Genomic DNA, 23,062 nt, shown 5'->3' with positions numbered 1-23,062 from the left:
TTTTCAGATTTAAAAGACCTAAGTTTGAATTCTACCTCTACCACTTACTGGCTCTGAGAATTTGGGACAATTACTTCTCTGAACTCCATTTACTCATCGGTAAAATGAGTCTAATACCCCACAATGCTCTTGGGAGGACAAAGTGAGATGATGTATGTGAGCGCTCAGTGGGCACTTGCTGTTGTTAAGTGCTAATGCCTTCCTGATGTAGCTCATCTTGGGGATATTCTAGAACATCTATTCCCCAAGAATAGGGGAATTCTAGGGGATATTCTAGAACATCTATTCCCACCTTCATCAACCAGCATGAAGAAAATCAGGCCCAAGATTTGCCATCAAAGGTTACAAATCTTGTTCCATGGTAGGGACTCTGTCAACTGCATCACTGGCTTTGCCTCAGTCCTCCCTGAGGCTCCTAAAAATTCTTGGGGATTAACAGAGCAGTGGTAACCATGGACTGATTCCCCGCTGTTGGTGAAGAAATGCAGACAAGTAGATTCTGTCCAATCTATTTATCCCAGGAAAATGGTAATAACCAACACCAAATTAGTACTTACGTGTGCCAGCACTGTTCTAAGTGTTGTACAAATATTAAGTACCCACAACAACCCTATGAGTAGGTATAATGACAATTCCCCCATTTTATAGGTGAGGAAACTGAGACACAGAGAGGTTAAGTAATATGTCAAAGTTGCACAGCCATATGTGGTTGAGCTGAGATTTGAGTCCAAGCAATCTGGTACAAACAATCTGGTGGTAGAGGTTAAGTTTTTTATGTTGTTGTTTCTTTGTGGGTTTTTTTTTTTTTTTTTTTGAGATGGAGTCTTGCTCTGCACTCCCAGGCTGGAGTGCAGTGGTGTGATCTCAGCTCACTGCAACCTCCACCTCTGGGGTTCAAGGGATTCTCCTGCCTCAGTCTTTCAAGTATCTGGGACTACAGGCATGCACCACCAAGCCCAGCTAATTTTTGTATTTTTAGTAGAGAAGAGGTTTCACCATATTGGCCAAGCTGGCAGGGTTGAGTTCTTAACGGCTATACTATACTGAGGAGGCAGGAAAAAAGGGAGAGGAGTTATTTCTCCAGGGAAGTGTTTCCTCCTGTATGGGGCTTGTGTTTTAAAAAGCCTAATTTCGCTCTGAAACAATCTGTTAAAAAAATTCCTTGAGCCCATCAGAAACTCCAGGAAAAAATGAAAACTGTACCAGAAAGCCCAAATAAATATATGGCATGATTTTGATCGACTGGTTAAGTATTAGGCAACTCCATTTGGACATGTTTCTTGGAGTGACTCAGAGATTGTGACATTGAAACCACAAAGAGAAAAATGTAGTCTCAGAAAATGAGTCAGCCTCGCATTGAACATTATCTACATAATCAGAATAACGTTCATTGGTTTTCAAACTTCAGAATCGATCCATAGCCTAAGCATGGAGGACATTGGTTTAGTTGCAGAATGGGATGCAACCAGACTGAATCTTGATGACGAGCAAGTAAAATTACAGCTACAGGCATGGGTAGGTGGAAGTGAGGAATGTGAACTTTCTCGTTCTGTAAAATAGGAAGCTAAGACAGTCTACACAAGGTGAATGAAAATAAGAAATGAAGATGTAAGTTATTTTTAAGAATTAGAAAGCTAACCGATACAGAGGGAGGAGTGAGTTAGCTAAATTCTCACCTATTGTGGCAGGAAGCCAATAGATTATAAATCAAGAAATAGAAGGATGAACATATTATTTAAAGATAAAGATGTAACCACCAGAAGAACCAAATAAAAATGGTTTCAAAAAGCTTCCTCTGGGCAATAGGACTCAGGGTGGGGAGAGAGCAGTATCTCTCATGTGGATGTTTCTCATGAAAATCCCTTCCATATGATTTCATGTTTAAAATAGTGGGCCGGGTGCAGTGGCTCATGCCTGTAATCCCAGCACTTTGGGAGGCCGAGGCGGGTATATCACGAGGTCAAGAGATCGAGACCATCCTGGTCAACATGGTGAAACCCCGTCTCTACTAAAAATACAAAAAATTAGCTGGGCATGGTGGTGCATGCCTGTAATCCCAGCTACTCAGGAGGCTGAGGCTGGAGAATTGCCTGAACCCAGGAGGCAGAGGTTGTGGTGAGCCGAGATTGCGCCATTGCACTCCAGCCTGGGGCCTGGGTAACAAGAGCGAAACTTCGTCTCAAAAAAAAAAAAAAAAAAAATTAGTATGCATGAGGAACAGAAAACCAAATACTGCATGTTGTCACTGATAAATGGGAGCTAAATGATGAGAATGCATGGACACATAGAGGAGAACAACACACACTGAGGCCTATTGGAGGGTGGAGGGTGGGAAGAGGGAGAAGATCAGGAAAAATAACCAAATGGGTACTAGGCTTAATATCTGAGTAATGAAATAATCTGTATAACACATCCCCCACGACACAAGTTTACCTACATAACAAACCTGCACAGGTACCCCTGAAGTTAAAATAAAGTTTTTGAAAAGCAATTATATAATGGAACGCTTCAAAGTACTAAATAGGCACCAAAAAGAATAAAGTAGACTTCTCTACTAATGCAGAAAGATCTCTAGAATACTTTTTAAAATGAAAAATAAATGGCAAGTTGAAAAAATCTCATAAATTCAATTTACGTGACAAAAGATGTTATATGTAAATTTTCTGTGCCACAGAAGAAGTAGCACTTGAAAACAAATTTTCTCAGCAAGACAATTTACTTCCAAAGAAGGGCATGTCTCACAGATGGAGCCATGGTGAGTGCTCACCTGGACAAGGAAGGGGAAGGGGTTCTTATTCCCAATGCAGGTAGCCCCTACTGCTGTGTTGTTTCCCTATTGGCTAGGGTTAGACTGCATAGTCTAAGCTAATTCTGATTGACTATTTTAAAGAGAGCAGGAGTACAAGCCAGAGTGGTGGGGTGGGTAGTTTGGTGGGAAGGACGGTTACAGAACAGGTCAGAGCAGGTGACCAGGGGTGACTCGGGTCAGAGCAGGTGACCAGGGGAACAGATGTGAACTACTGATTAGAACTGGCAGGAAAGTTGTTTACTGAAACTAGAGCCAAGGGGGCAAAGAGAACCAGGAAGTTAAACTTTAAAATGAAGAATTAAAGAATAAGAGAGCTGAACATACTGACATACTGATTCTTTGAAGAGAAACTTGGAGTTCGTCTTATCTAACAAAAATAAAAACAAAATAATATAAAAATGTGCATGATTAAATGTCTTAATAAATTATAAGATAACTGTAGAAAGATCTCTAGGACAGTTTATTAACTGAAAAATAAATGACAAGTTGAAAAAATCTAAGTTCAACTTACATGACAAAAATAAAAATAAAGTAATGTGCATGATTAAATGTCTAGTAAATTGTAAGATAATTATTCAAAAGTGTGGAGCGACTCATGAAGAATGTGAACTGGAAGAGAAAAAATGCACACTTCCTAGTCTCTTTGACTTGGTAGAGAAAAAAAAAGAGAGGGAGAGACTTACTGGCTATTTACCAATGAGAAGTAGCCATCATTTTGGGAAAAGGAGATGAGTTTATAGTGAGGGTACAAAGGAAACATTCTTGTCTGTTTTGTTTTAAACTTCTATATTGAGAATATGTTTTTGTATTACTTTCATGTTATAAAAAGTGTTTCAATTAACAAATACAATAGGAAAAATATACCACTTGAAATAATATAATAATAACAATAAATTATCCAGGATTTCTTTCTTTCTTTCTTTTTAAGTTAAAGATAAGAAATAGAGAGAGAAAAAATATATAATTACGCAGTGTGCCTTCATGGATTTTTAGGGGTAGGCTGTTTTCATGTTCTCTTTCCCCTCTGTTTAAGGATAAGAAACCAGGATCTCTGAGCTCATTTCTATTCCAGCTCCGAGTACTTGAAGAGGTCAGTTCTCCTCTGTGTATGCTTCACAAGCCTTTTTGCATGTTTAGAAAATATGTTTTTAGCACCAACTGCGGGCCAGGAGCCCCTTGGGGACTCACAAGCCCTAAGAGAACACTTACGTGATACCCCAGCCATGGACTAATCTAGGACCTGATACTCTCTGCCACAGGAGCCCCCTCCCCTGCTCACCTGGGTGCACTCCATCAGCATCTTTCCTACACAGTTGTGAGCTAACCAAAGACAGGAACCATGTCTGCCGTATTATCTGCTAAATCATCAGGACCCAACATAGTGTTTAGCACGTAGTAGCTGTTCAATAAGTACATCCGGTGCAGGGAATCCAGGCTGGAGGTCCCCTCAAATACAAATCACTCACTTTGCATCTCTTGTTGGATCTCTAGGTTGGGAAGGAGAAGCTGCACAAGAGGAAATGCCAGCCTGAGCCAATGAAAGGTGAGAATCCGTGAGTTGGGAAGGGGCTTCCCAGAAGGAATGATGATTCCAGGAGCTTTGCAAGATTTGGCAAGGACTAGAAACTTCTACTTCAACGTCATTTGTAAAAACCCAGTTTTCCACAATGAGAAATAAAATACTGAAAAATAATAAGGGACCATGGACTTGTTCTAAGCAAAAGAAGGAGAAGAGTGCTGATAAGGTGCTACTTCATTGCACCCAGTCATAGAGAAGGGCTAGGCAAAAGTGTTAAAAGTCTAGAGCTGTACTTGCCTGAGGGAGGTCACAGGACAAAGTACTCTTCCTGTCGAGGAGCAAATCGTGCAGTTGAGAAGACTCAGACGTGGTGAACTCAAGAGCATGCCATTCTTGGGCTCAAAATCCTTCAGAGGCTTCCAGTTCATTAAGAGTCAAAGTCCTTGCAATTCCCTTCAGAGCTCTTCATGACCTGGCCTGCAGTATCCTAAACTGATCTGTTTCTCTCCTCCTCACTCCCCCGCTTCAACCACGGTGGCCTCCTCGAACACTCCAAGCACATTTCCTGCTCCAAGCCTTTGCACTTGCTGATCCATCTGCCTAGAATGCCCTTCCCCCACTCAGCCACTTGGCTCTGCTTCTCACCTCCTTCATATTTTGAGTTCAATGTCACCTTCTCAGGGAAGCCTACCCTGACCACACCATTTACAATCTCGTCCTCACCCACCCTAACACACCTTCTCTGCTTTAGGATAATTTGGAAGAAGTCCATTGTGCTATGCTAAGATTTTCTGTTTCTTAAGCCAATGAGCTGTCACTGCAGCTGAGCCCCAGGGACTCTAACTGGAAAAACATCCTAGGGTGGTCCAGAACTGATTTCCTTGGTGCAGATCTTATTAAGAACGCAATCCCTGCCATCTCCCACCTGCTCAGGAGCTAAGCCATCACTCACTGAAGAGTGAAAAAGCAGAAAAGAGCAATTATTATGCTGCGCAGCAGACCTTTGGCTCAGATTAACATCATTGCCTCTTGATTTGATCTTTTTTATTTTTCTCCAAACACCTAGAGCATTTTGATTGCCTGCCAGACTCATCTTTGGTGAAAAGTAACATTTTGAAAAATCAGGACTTACTTGGTAATACGTATTTTAGGGCACCTTATGCTGATAAACAGCTAATTGGTTCTGCTGTCCTGTAATTTGCAAAGGGTAAAATGATTTGTAAATACACATCTTTATTAACTGGTCTATGCCAAAACCAATTTCTACAGGTGACAGTGGACTTTTGTAATGGATGAGGTGATGGAAGGCACCTCAACAGTTACCTCAGCATGGTTTTGTGGATCACTTTAATTTAACGGGTAGGTATTATCGTATTCCAGGGCAGCTATGGATGATGTCAAACAGCATATGGTACAGAATATAAAGTGGTGGAAATTCCACTTCCTAAATGTGCAGGTGACCAAATATATATATAGACTCTTAGCCACAAGGAACAGAAACAGTGTCTGTGGGATTTGTGCACAATATGTCCACACAACATGTATTTTCTTTTTTCTTTCCCTGAGTTTGCACCGAGGATATTGAGGGAATTTTAAAATGAGACTGTTGAGCTACTCTAGATAATCTTCAAGGATAAAATGGAAAAAAAAATGGACAAATAACATTGAGATTTTCTTTTATTTCTTTCTTTCTTTTCTTTTTTTTTTTTTTTGAGATGGAGTCTCTCACTGTTGCCCAGACTGGAGTGTAATGGTGTGATCTCAGCTCACTGCAACCTCCATCTGCTGGGTTCAAGCTACTCTCCCACCTCAGCTTTCCAGGTAGCTGGGATTACAGGAATCGACCACCATGCCCGACCAATTTTTGTATTTTTAGTAGAGATGGGGTTTCACCATGTTAGCCAGGCTCATCTTGAACTTACGACCTCAAGTAATCTACCCGCCTTGGCCTCCCAAACTGCTGGGATCACAGGTGTGAGCCACTGCACCCAGCTGAGATTTTTCAAGACTGGAGAGCTAGTCTCTCTCAAACAACAGACTGCTGAATTGTAAACAATTTTAGCTGGAATTATAGGATATATTCTTAATAGGGTAATTTGTAAGCACTTAAGAGCAAAACAGTAATTGTCAGGGATTAGAATAAGTTCACTAGGAGAAACTTAAGATAATTGAATTATCTTCCTTCTGGCAAAACTTCAAGGTATATTTGTTGAACATCTACTATACACCAGGCTCTGGTTCTAGGCTGCTGGTTCAGAGAAATGTGGCGGATGGTTTTTGGGGTGGCAATAAGATATTTGATAGCATTTCCTACAACCTGCAAGCTAAAAGGTGGATAGATGGTGTTGGGTCTTGCCTGCCCAAATCTCATCCTTGCTACCCATTCCTGGCCCACTCAAGTCGAAGGCCAGTAAGAACCAGGTCTGGTGGTACTTTTGTCTGTTGTAAGTCTGGTGCCTTTCAAAGATGGTTTTGGCCGTCTGAGTGCTGTGTGAGAACCTGGCTGTAGATTCTCATCACCTATGTTACAGAGTCATCCGAGCTCCAAACCCAGAGGTGAGGGCAAGGGTAGGGTTGACTCTTGCCTGACGCAGAGTTTAAAGCCCAAAGAAGTCAAATAAATAATGTGCTCAAGTTTACTCCTCGGGAGGTGGAATAGCCCTGGACCTGATGCCATCCCCATGTTGGCAAACACCCCAACTCCAACGTAGAAGATGTGAGAATCTCAATCATTTGCCCACCTGCATCCCATTAGACTCCCTGTTCTTCTCACTTCCAAATCATCAGTGTTCCCTTTTTAAAGAAAAATTTACATTTGATCACCAGAGGTGGTATTTCTTCACAGCCTAGGGCTACAATGTCTCAATTTTATTGGCTTTACCATTTATTTTCCTTGACTTTGCTTTCTGGATTTGGAATTGGCAGACGTTGAGTGAATTATTTTTCACAATATCTCCAGTCGTTGAGTGGTTCAGTGCCTCTGATTGATGCCGAGCTCTCCTTGATACAGGATTGAGCATGTTGGAAGAGACCCAACCCACCAGCCTGGGTCCTTAAGTTAAGGCAGTGTGGTGTGGTGGTTAGAGTGAGACTGTGGTTTATATCTCAGCCCTGCCACCACCTAGCAGAGTGATCTTGTGCAAGCTACTTTACCTCTCTGAGCCTCCATCTCCTTAACAATTAGCAGTAGACAGGACTATGATGAGGTTCCGTTGAGCCTGTTTATGCTAAGGGTTTACCCAAGGGCCCAGAATACAGTTAATGAGTAACAGAAGAAGGTACAGTTTAAATTCCAGTCTAGCCTTTACTAATCATATGCAGTTTGCAAAATGGAGGTAATAGTAGTATCTATCTCTCAAAGAAATCAGGAGAGTTAAATAGTAATTGTAAAGTGCATCCTTAGAAGAGTGCCTGGCATCTAGCATATGCCGGTTAAATCAATGAATAAATGCACAAGGTCTGGCCCAGAAATGAGGCCAGGAGCGATGGCTCATGCCTGTAATCCCAACACTTTAGAAGACCAAGGCAGGTGGATTACCTGAGGCCAGGAGTTCGAGACCAGCTTGGTCAGCATGGAGAAACACTGTCTCTACTAAAAATGCAAAAAATTAGCTGGACATATGGTGCACACCTGTAGTACCAGCTACTTGGGTGGCTGAGGAAGGAGAATCACCTGAGGCTGGGAAGCAGCGTTGTGGTGAGCTGAGATCATACCACTGCACTTCAGCCTGGGCAGCAGAGCAAGACTCTATCTAAAAAACAAACAAATGAATGCACAGTCTACCACAATAATTGTTGCTAGGCACATAAAAGGTGTTTGTTAAGTGTTAGCTTTTAATTATTTTTTCTAGGTAAGGCACAGTGGTTCACACCTGTAATCACAGCACTTTGGGAGGCCAAGGCAGGAGAGTCACTTGAGCTCAGAAGTTGGAGACCATCCTGGCCAGCATAGTGAGACCCCATCTCTACAAAAGATTTTTAAAATAGCCAGGCATGGTGGCATGTGCCTGTAGTCCCATCTACTCAGGGGGCTGAGGTGGGAGAATCCTTTGAGCCCAGAAGGTGGTGGCTGCAGTGAGCTCTGACTGCACCACTGAACTTCAGCCTGGGAAATAGAGCGAGATGTGTCTCAAAATGATTTTAAAAAGTAAAAATTAAGAAATTAAAAATAATTCTTTCTCCTAGTTACTTGGCACCTGTTTCTGGGCTTCTCATGGTCCATCCTCTCCCTCTCCAGCTTCCTTGAAAGCTGCCCCCAGGATCCATAACAGCATTTCATGGGCTGACTGATCCCAGGAAGGGCAGACTTGCCCTGGAAGTGAGCCACCTCATGCAAACCCAGGAAAGAGGCTACACATGGGGTTCCTGCCTTGAGAGAGCTCTGTTAGGCTGGAGGGCTTCTAGTAGTAGACACTGTTTTTCATCTGTACCATTTTGGAAAAAGCTTCGGCAGACCCACAAAATGCTAGTCAAATCCTGAATTCTCTTTCTCCTTTATCTCTGCTCTTCCAGATTCTCACTGGCTCCTCTGTTCTTTGTCCATAAATGTGAGTGCTACTTAGGGTGTCATTTTCCCTCTTTGTCTTCCTTGTGTTTCTCTGGCATTTATTGTGTACTGTCATACCTTTGATTACCATCTGTGTTTGGATGGCCCTAAGTATCATTCTCTGTTTCACTTCTGTTCTAAGATCTATCGTTGTGACTTGTAACATTTTGGAGTACAAGACTCTTTCACAGAAGTGCCCATTCATGTATCTTTCATGAAGTTTCATGAGCATACTGAACCTCATCCATAGAGCTACATGGCACAGTATTTGTACCTAGACTCCCAACACCAGCTGCCTGTTGTGGGCCACCCACTGAGTAACCTTGTCTCATGGAGTCTACTGTCAAACTTATCTAGAGCATTCCTTTCTTTTTACTGCTAGTAGAAACACTGTCTCTCAAGGCTTTCTTCTTTTGTCAGCCCTTGAAGATACTGTTCCTGTGTTCCTGGTCAGGGACTACATTTTCCTGGATGCTATGAGAGAAGGGAAAACCAGAACTATGTGGGAGTTCTCTGGGAAAGAAAGAATATCTGATTACATGAAGGGTCTGTGATAAAGGCAGATGGTACAAGGAAAAAAGAAAAGCAATTCAAAACTCTTGGGAAAACAAAGAATCCTTCTAGAAATAGAGTGTTATTATAGATTCCTACATGTCTCTGCAGTGAGATATATAGCAGGGTTTGGCAAACTTGGCTTTTTCTGGAAAAGGCAAAATAGTAAATATTTCAGGCTTTGCAGGCCAAGCAGCAAAATTGAGTATATATAAATGACAAGAAATTATATAGATATATAGACATATAAATGTGTATATATAGAGATAGATAAATGACAAGAAAGAAAACAAATTTCTTTTTTTTTTTTAAGACAGTCTCGCACTGTCACCCAGGCTGGAGTGCAGTGGGGGTATCTTGGCTCACTGTGATTTCCACCTCCTAGGTTCAAGTGATTCTCCTGCTTCAGCCTCCTGAGTAGCTGGGACTACAGGTGCATGCCACCACGTCCAGCTAATTGTTTTTGTATTTTTAGTAGAGACAGGGTTTCACCATGTTGGCCAGGATGGTCTCAATTTCCTGACATGATCCACCCACCTCAGCCTCCCAAAGTGCTGGGATTACAGGTGTGAGCCACCATGCCCAGCCAAAAACAAGTTTCTACAAATTTTTTATTGGCAACATTTAGAATTGTGGATGCTGTAATTTGAATTTTATATCTTTTTATGTGTCATAAAACATTATTGGATATTACTTAACTTTTCAACCCTTTAAGATACACAAAATATTTTTAGCTATGGGCTGTCCAGAAGCAGGCAATGGGCTGAATTTGGCCTCATCATAGTTTGTCAAGCCCTGAGATATAGCTACAGCTCCTAATATACATATATACACCAATGGGCTTCCTTCTTTCCCTCTTTCTCTCTTTTCTCCCTCCCTCCCTCTCTCCCTCCCTCCTCCCTTCCTCCCTTCCTTTCTTTCTTTCTTACTCTCTCTCCTTTTTCTTTCTTTTCTTCCTCCTCCCTCCCTCCCTCCCTTCGTCCCTCCCTTCCTTCCTCCCTCCCTCTTCCCTCCCTTCCTCCTCTCCTCTCCTCTCTTTTCTTCCTTTCCCTTTCTTTCTTTCTTTCTTTCTTTCTCTCTCTCTCTCTTTCTTTCTCTCTCTCTCTCTCTCTCTCTTTCTCTCTCTCTCTCTCTCTCTCTTCCTTTCTTTCTTCCTTTCTTTCTTTCTTTCTTTCTTTCCTTCCTTCCTTCCTTCCTTCCTTCCTTCCTTCCTTCCTTCCTTCCTTTCTTTCTTTCTTTCTTTCTTTCTTTCTTTCTTTCTTTCTTTCTTTCTTTCTTTCTTTCTTTCTTTCTTTCTTTCTTTCTTTCTTTCTTTCTTTCTTTCTTTCTTTCTTTCGAGTCTCACTTCACCCCAGACCAGAGTGCAGTGGCATGATCTCAGCTCATTGCAACCACAATCTCCTGGGCACTAGTGATCCTCCCACTTCAGCCTCCTGAGTAGCTGGGACTACAAAAACATGTCAGCACACTTGACTAACTTTTCTCTTTATTTATTTTTTTTGCAGAGATGGGGTCTCACTATATTGCCCACTCTGTTCTCAAACTTCAGGACTCAAGTGATCTACCCACCTTGGTCTCTCAAAGTGCTGGGATTACAGGTGTGAGCCACCATGCCCTGCAGAGTTTTCAACTGTTAAAAATTTCTGAGACAAAGCATGATGACATTTATTATGTTTATTGATGGGTTTCAATTTAGTGGGATATAAACATGCACCAGTTTTAGTTTGGCTTTCAATTATATAATTTCAAATCCTTCATTTTCTTTTTTGTTTGTCTATTTGTTTTTAGACGGAATTTTGCTCTTGTTACCCAGGCTGGAATGCAATGGCGCAATCTCAGCTCACTGCAACCTCCGCCTCCTGGGTTCAAACGATTCTCCTGCTTCAGCCTCCCGAGTAGCTGGGACTACAGGTGCGTGCCATCATACCCAGCTAATTTTTTTAGTAGAGACGGGGTTTCACCTTGTTGACCAGGATGGTCTCGATCTCTTGACCTTGTGATCCAGCCGCCTCAGCCTCCCAAAGTGTTGGGATTATAGGCGTGAGCCACTGCGTCCAGCCCAAATCCTTCATTTTCTTAAAGATAGTTTAGGCAGATTTCATAACTTCTCAGTCACTTTTGGTTGTTAAGACTGCCAGTTCTGCCTAAGATTTCAAATTGCATGTTGAATTCAAATCACTATCCCTGCTCCTTTTTCCTTTAGATTCTAGCACCTTCTGTATATAGGTTCCTCAGGGAGCAGAAAGAAAAGGCCAGTCTGCTACTTCACTTAGCTGGGCGAGGCTGTAAACCCTTCTTGTTTGCTGTCACTGCTTCTCTGGCTAACATCAACGGCCAGGCACTCTGTGTAGTAGGCATCTGCATGCTGACTGTCTTGTGGAGTCACACGCATTGGTTATTGGAAGGTCCTATGGAATCTTCCCATTGCAACTTCCTTTCCTGATGTGGAATCTCTGACTCTGGTCTAGTCTTTTCCAACCTGCATGGCCCTTTCCACTGAGAGCATACAGCCCCATGTTGCTAAGACTGTGGTTGATGCATACAGTACCCTGTGGACATTAATTATAGACCCTACTCCCTTTGAGTGGACTCAGTTCTGAACCAAGGTGCATGGTTTGGTGAGTGGAGCATGGGTTGACTCTCAGCCCCTACCCCTCAGGCAAGCAGCTTCATATAGGGCAACATCTTTACAAATTGTACAGCCCTGGTTAGGGTCTTCTTGGCTAATGGGCTGCTCTCTTGGGTGAGACATGAACACAATGGTGGCAGCCCAGCTACCCACTGCCAGATCCGGTCCACATACAGAACTTCATTCCAAGTAGGCTGCTCCACTCCCATGCCTCCTCTTAGCTCTGTTGTTCCCTCCAAGTCCCTTGCTGAGGTGGACACATGAGCTGCTTAAGCAAATGTCCAGTCCAGCACTCAATCATTACGGATGATTCTTCTTGGGGCCACAGGTACCTCACTGAGAAACTAATGGTATTGGGAGGAAGGGAAAAACTTGTATAAGAAGGCTAACTTATCATTTGTCTTAGCAAATGGATCTTGTGTAGAAATGTGTAAACCAAGAGCTAATGGTCACCATGTTATTTAGAAGTCAGAAGAAATGAAGGAAGCACAAGAACTAAAACAGAAAGAGTTGAAGGCACTTGCTACTTTTATTTCCCCATTTCACAGGTTAGTAAACTAACACTCAGAGAGTAGGCAACTTTCAAGGTCTCACAGTTGGTAAATATCAGGATCCACATAACCCCCATGTCCACCTGCTCCCAAAGCCCCTGTTATATCCCATATTCTCTGTGGTCTTTGATTAACTTAGTAAGGGCTTATTTGTTCCTACATTGAAAAAATGTTCTGAGGTAGGATTATAAGATAGGAGAAAATTAAGACAACCTTAGGGTTTTCTACACCTCTGTTTAATATCAGAAACATTGTTTTAATTGAGGGATGCTTCCATATGTCAAAGTATAAATTTTAAATTATTAAAAACATAATTCTCCTAAAATACATAGTGCGTTCATGTCGAGTTTTGTTCAACTCAACAATGAGGAAACCAGTAAAATGAAAAAATTGGTTCAAAGGAGGATATTCTATTTTTTTAGTGAAAAAATTTTGAAGATACTTAAATTAATATAAAACTGATAGGAGAGGAGAGAACAAATCCACAACATTTTGGATTATCTCCTCTAATTAATGAAAATTACATGCACATCTACTGAACAAAAATATGCACATTTCCCCAGTTTTCTACAAGTAAATATCTAACTATATAGCAACTAGGCCTGAATCTGTAATGAAAGCTAAGTCAATCAAAGTTACATTTCCCCAGAGGGTCAGATGACCCCTTGGGTAAATTTGTTTCACTATGCTCTATGTAAACATTAAAAGAACACAGTCATCTTTTTGCCTAATTTCTTGTTTTATTTTATTCTTGACACACACTAGCTATCCATACAAATAACCCACACTGGTCATCCAACCTTGGAATTAAGGTCACTTGACTTTATCCTAATCCAGAAGATAAAATTTCAGAGAATGAAACAAATGAAAATATTTTCAAGGCATCTACTTCCTAAAGTAGGTGGAATCCCAGAGTCAGGTAGAGTATTGGGTTTGAGGAAGAAAGAAGAGGAGTAAGTTCTTTTCACCAATGATGATACAATTAGGAATGAGATTTAAAATATTTAACAACCAATGGGACACAAGACCAAACAATCAGAATGAATGGTTTTGTAGGGCTGGAGCAAGGTCATGATGACATCTGCTGGGCCAGGTCTTCACTCTTTATTTAATGGATCTGAGAGGCTCCCGGAAGGGCTAAGGTGGGTGCAGTGGTGGTGGGGAGTTGGCGAAAGACTTGGGCCAGACATTGTTTATTAAGACACAGGGAAGTATTTTAACAACCAGTACGGTGCTATGGACACATTCTGGCTATTAGTCATGTTCATACTACAACCTCTATCACCTGCCCAATCCTTACTCAACCCCCAAACGCAGTCAGGGTCACTCATTCCCATCCTGCCTTAAGGCTCCAGCCCACTTCTCTCTTCCATTTATGTCTCAGGCTGTAGTGGCAAGGAGGAAGAATACAGAAAAAGGAACTGGGAGAAGGTCAGGAGTAGGGAAGAGAGTAGGAGAACTCCAACACCTTCTGAACCCATATCTGAGGGAGGCTACAGCATTAAATCTAGAACTGCAGTTGCAGAAGTGATGACTGGGTCCTGTTTCTAAGTTTTAGAAGTAGAGCGGTGCCCCAAAAGACAAGAATCCCCATCCTTGCAGATTCTATATTATACTTGGGGGGAGACAGGAGATAAGAAAAGTATGAGTTAACAGGTACAAAGGCACCTAGCACAGGGCTTGGCACATAGAGAATAATTAATGAGTGCTACGTCTTTTCCTCACCTCCATCCTCAACCACATATTTGCAGCTTCCCTGAAGGTTGCCAAACACGTAAATAATGCTGGAACCCCGTCTGGTTGAAAAAATCAACCATCTGGAGATTTGGAAATATGGGAGAACTTCTAATGACTGGCTAATTTTTTTTTCCGGTTTTTGAGCCAGATGTTTGATGTCATCCTGGCCCATCTGTAGCAGAAATACCAGTTATTAAACCTCTTTTTCCATCACTTTTAAGTTCCCTGTCCTAAAATCCTAAATAAGTAGGTTTTCTTTTTCTTAGTATTTTTTTTAACGAATTAAAAAAGTGATTATTGACTAATAAAGAGTAATTCAAGAATCAAATATAAAAATATCAGAAATTTGGATTAAAAGTGCCATTTAGATAATTTACAAGTCTGAAAACTGGCAGCCCATGAGCCAAATTCAGCTACAAGGTAAATTTGGTTTGACTCGTATCATATTATTAAAAAGTTGAAAGGGTTGCCTGCATTTTAAAAATCAAGATATTTTACATCTGGCTTTTCTTTACTTGAAATATTGGGTCACATTTGGTGTCCATTTCTCCAAGGCAAAAATCTGCTCAAGCCAAGTAATAATCATCCTTTAGATGGGGCTTGTGCTTTCTAGTTTGCCACAGTCCTCACCACTCCCTATTGCCCCACGCTGAGACCAAGCTCCAGTTACCATACATCTTCTCAAATCTACTGTTACCTACCTCCGAACCTGTTTGGAATTGAGCTAACAGGGTTGGGAAATGCTTGTTTCACATTTTACATTAGCTGCTTCATCTTCACGAATATTTGGGTTTGTTTCTCCCTAATTTTATCTAAAGCTCTCATTTTAGAATTAGGTAAACTGAGGTCCAAAGAGGGAAAATAACATTCACAATTCATTGTTAGTTCACCGTTAACTGTTAGTGATGGAAATGGAATGAACACTCAGGGTTCCTCACTACTAGCCTGGTGGTCTTCCTGCTATCTAAATACATCGCTTTGATTGTCTCTAGGCCTTCAAAAGGTTTTCTTAATGAGAGAGTCACATATTGAACATTTCTCATTCAAATTCACAGGCCACTGTTGAAAACATGAAGCAGGTTAGGGCTCTACTTTGTGAGCGCCTCCCGTGCTTTCCAGATAATGAGTCAGGCGTTCGTGTTGGTTTTCCAGTGTGGGTGTCTCTACACAGGTCGATTGTCTTTCCATTCAAAGCGTGTCCTTTGCTGCCTCTGAGTTTGTGTGTGTCTGGTGGCTCCTGAGTCCCTGCCGACACTGCACAGGCATGCTGAGTGTTCTGAGATTTGGGACTTCTGAATGGAAAAACCCATGTGTCTGGGCATTTTCACAAGTTAATGTTTGTACCAGTAGCAGACTACCCACTGAAGCATAAATTAATGTTCTCTAGCAAATGCTCAGAGAGACAGCACGACTAAGGTTAAGTATTGCCTGCTGAGTTTAGATGTGTGACCTTGGGCAAGTTGTGTAAATTTTCCAGCCCTCAATTTCCTCATCTGTAAAATGAGGGTAATAATAGTACCTATACCATTGAGCTCCTTTGAAGATGAAAGAGGTATTTTTCAAAATTCTTAGAACAGTGTGAGCACATAGTAAGTGCTAAATGCAAGGGATATTCTGATAGGTTACATTATCTTTTCTTAGTAGTTTTTTTAAGGAGTTGAAAACTGATTATTGACTAACAAAGAGTAATTCAGGAATCAGATATAAAATAGCAGAAATTTGGATTAAAAGTGCCATTTAGGTAATTTATAGGGCTCAAAACTGGCAGCCCATGGGCCAAATTCAGCTACAATGTAAACTTGGTTTGAGTGATCCTGTCACTCAGGGAGGAGAAGGATGTTTCCATTTTTCCTTTCTATAACCTAACTATAACTAAGTAGGTTATAAAAAAAACCCTTACTATGAGTAAGTAGGTAGGTTATAGAAAGGAAAACTGGAAACATCCTTCTCCTCCTTGAGTGACATGGTCATCCTTAAAACACGTAGTCAGCCTCAGGCCCAGTGCAAATATCAATACATGTTGGCTTTATCATCATAATTGCTTGGAGCACCTTTAGAAAAGTCAGATTTTTGTGGTCTACTTCAGACCTATGGAAGCAGGAGTTCTAGTTGTGAAGCCCCTGATGATCTAAACATTTTTAAAGCTCCTCATGAGAATCTGATGACCAGCCAAGCTGGGAAACAATTGATATAGTTTTCTTACACTTGAACATCTTTGATGTTGGAAGACTCCAAAAGCTTTCCATTCCACATTTGATAGTTATTTATATGGAGGTAAAATCTATTTTCCTCTAGCTCCTACTACTACCTCCTTGAGGCCACACAGAACATTTCAAATCTATCTTTCATATGACAGCCCTTCAGATATTTGCAGACAGCTGTCATGTTCTCCTTGGCATTCTCTTCTTTTAGATAAAATAATCACATTGCCTCATGTATCCTTAAAAAAGTATGGAAGAATTAACTTTTCTAATTCGATCTCTAAGAAAATGGAGCTACAAAATCCTCCCAGTTTTCCTTTGACACTTAAAGGACCAGAAAATGAGGATGCTTTGGCTCTAGGGTAGGTAAGAAATACCGAATGGGAAAGGACTGTTCATCTTCATTCTAGCAGAGGATGGAAATGCCCAGGTTGGATGCTACCAAGTGCATGTGTCTTCCAATGCAGAAATCAGGCTCCTGAATATTTGTCAAACACCTGATGTGTTTGGTATATTAAGACAAATCTTGGCTTCAAATTTTAGCCAGGGCCCATCTGGGTGTTGATTACATGGGTGCAGTCACAGCTAATATTTTATTGTGATTCATTGTGATTTGTGCATCTTACTGTATTTAACACTTCAAAAAATTAAACAACAACAACAAAAAAGCCGGGTCAAGTTGTATGGGGATTGCAACACATTTTCTCAATGGAATTCACCTGCCCAAGGATACATCTTCAATTCATCCAATTCCTTCTTGATTAGATTTCTCACTTCTCCCATTAAGCCTACAGAATGCCTGGGTGGGGTTTCAATTCCTTGCTCAAACTGTGCGTATAGGTCATGACATTAGAAAAAAGTGAAACCATCAGTTGAGAAATTCTTAGCAAGGGTTCAGAAATTCTAGGTCCTACCTTTGCTCTTATAGGTATGTTTTCTCATGGATCATAATGAGGGAAGTCAAACTTTGTGTTTAATTGTGCATTATGAGGTTTGATTCTAAGAGGCAGAAGAATTGAAAATGGCTAAAGCACAGTATATGTATGTGCCATTTTTGGCTTGGAGAAAGCTTAGATTTTTTTATACCATCTCTCTAGAATCATGTAGATATCACAGCATCCACCAAATAAGTTTTACAAAAGACAATTCATTTCCTTACAGTCAATATAAGAAAGGGAAATATTAAATTTCCCTGAGGTAAATGACTTCACCATACACAATCACAAATGCTCACAAATATTTGACTTTTGTCATTGTTTAGGAAATAATTATTCTAGAATTTCTGTCAGTACACTGAATACAGTATAAGCTTTAGATAGTGTTAATTCAAGACCACCTAATCCAAACGTATCATTTCTCAGATGAATAAACTGAGAATTGGAGAGGCTAAATGTCTTAGCCAAGGTCACACTGATACTTTGCAGCATTAACCAGGTCTTCTGACTTCACATGATCCTTGCTGCATTAAAGGTAGCCCTTTCCTACCTGGGCTTCCCACCAGTTGCAAATTTGTATTAGAAACAGAATCAATTGTAGTAGCACTACGGTCAGGAAAGCAGTTGTTCAAAGTGTCAGGACATGGGAAGAAGGCCAGAGAATGATGCAATATTACACTGGCAAGTGATGTCATAGCATGATTTCCTAAGCGATTTACATAAATGCAAGTTCTCAAGAAGCCCTGACAAATGTCAGCCAGTGGGAATGCAGTGTGAAGAACCAATGGCAAGCAGGGGAGGGGACCATACAGGAAACCCAGATTTCCTTGCCCACCACTGTGACAAGCTCTACAGATTTCTCAGAAGCCTAAGAAAACCCCCTACTGTCCCTCTAATCCAGTGACTTCCCTCAGGCACATAGGCTCCAAAGAGCTTTGATTTTCTTCCTTATCTTTCTATTTATTCCTAATGATATCCAAGCATTGCCCATTGGTGCTAAGAGTGACTTCTGGTGTGGTGAAAGCAAGTTTAATAGTGTGATAGGCTAAAAAGGGGCTTTACATTTTAAAATTGTTCTATCTTCATTATAATTTACAGTTACTCCTCTAATTTTTAGAATTAAAAGTGATGAACTGCAATTCTTGGAGAATTGGCCTTTTGTAAATGTCATGGAAATAATATCTTTTTTGGGTTTGGGAATGATTTAGGGATAAAGGCCGGTGGATACAAAATACCAAGACTTCAGTTTGTTGTAATCCAAACTAATAAAACATGTATCAGTAAGGATTTTTTTTCTTAAAATGTGTGCATGAGGTGTGAGTGGGAGTAGAGGTTTACATATGTTACCCTGTTACTGATTGGCAATGGAAGTTCATGACAATATCTAGTTAGAGCAAACTCAGGAGAAACTGATAAGTCTATGTTGAGAAATAAGGAAATAGCTCAGAATGTGCCAGACCAGGTCAGGATTTCTCTCTCTCCCCCTCACTTCCTTCCTCTTATCCCTCCTCCTCTTCCCCCCCCTTCAAAATGCAATTTAAGCAGAGTTAAAGACCCCATCTCAAGCCAGAGATTCAAGCGGTTTACAATATGCCTAGGGGTTTTGGATTTGAAGACTTTTCTCAACTGCAGAAGCTGCCTAGAGTGTCACAAAATCTCATCTCATGAGGCTTATACTAAAAACAATCAACAAGACCCAACCCCTTTAACTCACATGGCGTCAGTCTTGCTGGTAACAGAGTCTGTGCACCTGCACATTCTCAGCAATAATTTGAACTACTCTTCTTTCCTCATCACCATCTCCATCTCCCCCAAACAACCACCAGAATATCACAAACTGGATTATTCAGAGCCATTGAGAGGAATTTGCAAATACCTTCTAGGCAGCAGGTCCTCCACAGCCCCGAATGGGTCATTACTTCTTCATTCTTCCTGCTGGTTTCATTATCACTTGTAGATTTAGTCCTGCACACACCTCTGGAATATAACCAGTAGTCCGTGCCCACTGCAATGGTCATTAAACTAAAAGCTGCAAAGGCTCCCACAGTGGTGATCAACATCTGGATACCTCTGTCACACATCCTCATAATTCTTCATGGTACTCTGGACGGCTGGGGGTTGGAGGGGAAGAGTCAGTGCCGGAGGGGAAAATCACTCTGCAGCCGGGTAACCTAGCACAGGCTCTTCTAAAAATTCAGGTCTCCTTTTGTCAGCATCCACAGGGACTTGGGGATAGCTGGGATTTCCTGTCTGGAGCTCTCTCCAGTTCCCAGGGTCGCCTATGGCCCTCGGAAGGGTGCAGGCTCCGGGGGGTTGGTCCGCATCACTGCTGCTTTCTGAGGGTCCCTGGGTTCCTTTCATTCCTCAGGAGCTTGGTAAAGACGAGGGTCCGTGCAGGGCATGGCTCCGGAGCCTGGAGCTGCCAGCTCGGTTGGAGATGCGCCTGGCTTCTCACAGCATCGGGAGACTCAAGGCAAAGAAACCCAGAGAGGTCTCTGTGAGTGTGTGTGTGTGTGTGTGCGTGCGTGCGTGTGTGTGCGAGCGCGTGTGCTGGGGGTGAGGGCGGATGGCAAAAAATAGCACTGCTGGGAGGCGAGCGGCTGAGAAGAGTGTTCACTGCTTCCACAGCCTCGCAGGAAAGCTCTCCGCCTGCTCCCGACACCCCCGCTCAAACTGGAGAAAAGACAGAGTCCTGGGGCGGGGGCCGGCTGGTTTCACTGGGGGCGCCGAGTCCGTGGTGCTGAAGGGACAGCTCCCCGCCTGTTGCCCCGCCTCCGCCGTCCTAACGCCTAGGCTTTAAAGTCCGTGGTGCTGAAGGGACAGCTCCCTCCTGTAGCTTCACCTCGCCGACCCGGGTAGAAACCCGGTGTGCTAAAGGGTCTTCCTGCACCTGCCCTTCCCCCGTTCCTTCCCGGGTCAGCCAGCCGGCTCGGCTCTGTCCAGTCCAGCCCACTCTCCGCGCAAAGTTTCGGGAGCCAAAGGCAGTCAGCGCCCTGGCTCCTGGGCGCTGCAGCACGACCCGGTTTCTCCGCTCTGGGAAGGGTTAAGGAAAGGGGAAGGGGAGCGAAGCCCTCAGCGCACTCTGGCGCTCTCTCAGCACCCATCCAGAGCGGCATTCTTCAATCCTTCCTTCCACCCCATGAGCCAGGCAAGTTTGCCGTTTGCTGCGGGCACCACTGGAGCCCACTGGGGAAAAAGAAGACCCGAAAGACCGAGTCTTCTTAAAGGCACCGGCAGCTCTGGGGACGGCTCTATGGCTCACTTAGGCGGGCAAAAAGTGTTGTCACAATCACATCTGTGTAGAGTCTGTCTCAATTTGGTTCCCCAGCAAACAAACCAATATGTCTACCCTCCTTTCTCTGGAGCTCTGGTTTACACCGGAGACAACCTGCTCAGATCAGACCCGGAACTGTTCATATACATATGATCATGTATTCCTAAAAGATGGAAGGAGCTAAATGTATATAGACTCTGTCATGCACATATTAGGGACCTTGGGTAAAAGAGTATAAGATTTTGGTCTTTGAATACGCCTCTTATACATTTTAACACCTCTACATTTAAGGAGGTGATGGATTCACGGTGGGAGAGTCACTGAAAATGTCAGATTTTGTACAAAGGTCTCTGGGATATTCATTTGTTAACATTCTTATCTAAGTCAGACCATGAGGCAGGTGAAGTTAAGTCTGCTTTCCTTGTTAGTCCAAAGTGCAAATGAAGTTGCACACCTGAAAGCTCTCTTTCTTGGAAATAGCCAGTGTTGCAACAGATCAGCATTTAACCAGCTTTTTATTACTATGTATTCTGGCATATGCCTGGGCTCACACCACGTTGACTAAAAGCCCACAGAAATGCCCCTATTATGTTTTTTCTTATGGCATACTGGGACTGATATCCAGAGGTCAGGCATTTGGAAATGAGGCTGCTTGGGTTGTTTCCACAGTTCCTGAGATGTGTCTGCAACCAACTGTCATGTCTGAATGTTATTTAGCTGGACAGAAATATAACAGGAGGTAATCTCAGACACACATACTCCCCTGGTGCCATCTCTGGCTGCCTGGGAGCTTCTATTCAGGTGACTGAGTGGCAGCAATGTATTGAAGTGTTCTCAAATGCAGCTCACAGATTCTTGGTGACTTCGTTACTTTTATTTTGGTTATAAGATGGAAGACTTTACACTTAGTGTTAGATAAACATGCATGTGCATGAGAGAGTTTGAATATGAATATATAGCTGTGGAGTGATTGTGTTTGAATGCTCACTTGTGCTATGTTCAGTTTAGTTATAAATTCTGAATGCCTGTGATCTTGTCATAGAAGTAAAGCAGGTATGTAAATCTATGTTTGTACCTGCAAGCAGTGTTATGGACCATGTGAACATATTTGCTGCAAATGCATAGCTTTACACATGTATGTGTATGCATGCATGCATGTGTGGGTATAGTATAGACATGAACATGTATATGTGTATACCTATGTGCATTTAGTTGCATATGCATGTGTCATGGTTCACAAACATTGATGTATGACAGGAGGTAGAAATACTGAAAGCTTGCCACATAATCACAATGGAATGGATAAACTTGGGGCCAGGACAGCCAGACTCTAGAAGAATGACCAAAGATAGTGGGGAGAGGGTATACAAGGGCCCCTACAAGTTACTGAGAGTTATTTTCTTTCCTAAAAAGAAAATTTGCATTTTTATAAACTATCACACCTTTATTATTATTACTTTTTATTTTTTAAGGAAAAGCCATATGTAATATGGAGGTGAGGTTGTTATTTATTAGGAGGGGTTATTCAGTTGGCAAAAATTTCCCTCCCCACTCTCAGGAAGTTAAATAAGATGAAGTAATTAATAATGATCAAAGCAGTCATTTCAGGATCTCTTGCTCTGATAGAAGTGAGAAAGGTCTTCTTTCAAAGAAGGACCTTGTTGATGAAAGGTCAGTGAGCTTCAGGGCTAAGGGACAGTATGTCCTAATCACTTCACTTACCAGACCCACAGTGGGACAACAGCATCTCCATCTCCACTCACTTAGCTCTGCAACAGAAGCCCAGACAGGCAGAGCATGGTGCCCAGGGGCCTAGGAGAAGAATAGTTGGGGGGAAAGGATCAGGAGCTCAGGTAGATGAAGGTAACGATTATGGGTCAGGATGCGCCTAGTTTTTCTGAATAAGAGAAAGGGATAATTGTGATAAAATCAGAGCTTTGTCCTGGGTCTCTGATTTGGTGAGGCAGGCTCATTCTTTGGAATTGTTTTCCAAGGCCCTGATCACTGTGGGAAGTCCCAAACCTGCATGTGGAGCAAGTCAGAACACCTGCATGGAGTGAGAGTGTTGAGGCAGTGAGGCCGCAGTTAGTTCCCTATCATGCCTCCCCACTTACTAGGGGGTGACCTCATCCTTTCATTCAATTGAATGTGTAGGTGTGTGGACCCGGGTGCGTAGAATCTGCTTGTAAGTCTAGAGATAGTTCCTCATTTTTCACCACTAGAGGGCTCTTTCAGCAGATCAATGAAGGACCCAAGAGATTCAGGGCTCTCTCCTGGCCGGGTTGGAGCTAGACTCCTGTTTGCTAATA

The 23,062-nt window shown here is 42.2% G+C and overlaps 1 protein-coding gene and 1 long non-coding RNA gene across 2 annotated transcripts in view; one reads left to right on the top strand and one right to left on the bottom strand.

Annotated features, from left to right (window-relative positions):
• The window catches only part of CACNG3 (calcium voltage-gated channel auxiliary subunit gamma 3), a 104,910-nt gene extending 84,956 nt beyond the window's left edge, over positions 1-19,954 (bottom strand). Inside the window, exon 1 of the mRNA XM_002756002.5 lies at positions 19,356-19,954. Within this exon, the coding sequence (XP_002756048.1) occupies positions 19,356-19,566 (211 nt within the window). The 5' untranslated portion in view covers positions 19,567-19,954. The remainder of the gene's footprint in view (positions 1-19,355) is intronic.
• On the top strand, positions 288-9,999 carry LOC144578602 (uncharacterized). The gene is made up of 2 exons (XR_013524733.1): positions 288-528; positions 4,301-9,999. It is a non-coding gene; the product is annotated as an uncharacterized LOC144578602 (long non-coding RNA).
• Positions 19,955-23,062: the final 3,108 nt, after the last annotated feature.

The sequence above is a fragment of the Callithrix jacchus genome, chromosome 12 (assembly GCF_049354715.1).
Source record: "Callithrix jacchus isolate 240 chromosome 12, calJac240_pri, whole genome shotgun sequence".
In the NCBI taxonomy this organism is placed as follows: Eukaryota; Metazoa; Chordata; class Mammalia; order Primates; family Cebidae; genus Callithrix; species Callithrix jacchus.
Note: the sequence above shows the minus strand (reverse complement) of the source record. Positions and strands in the feature narration are given on the sequence as shown.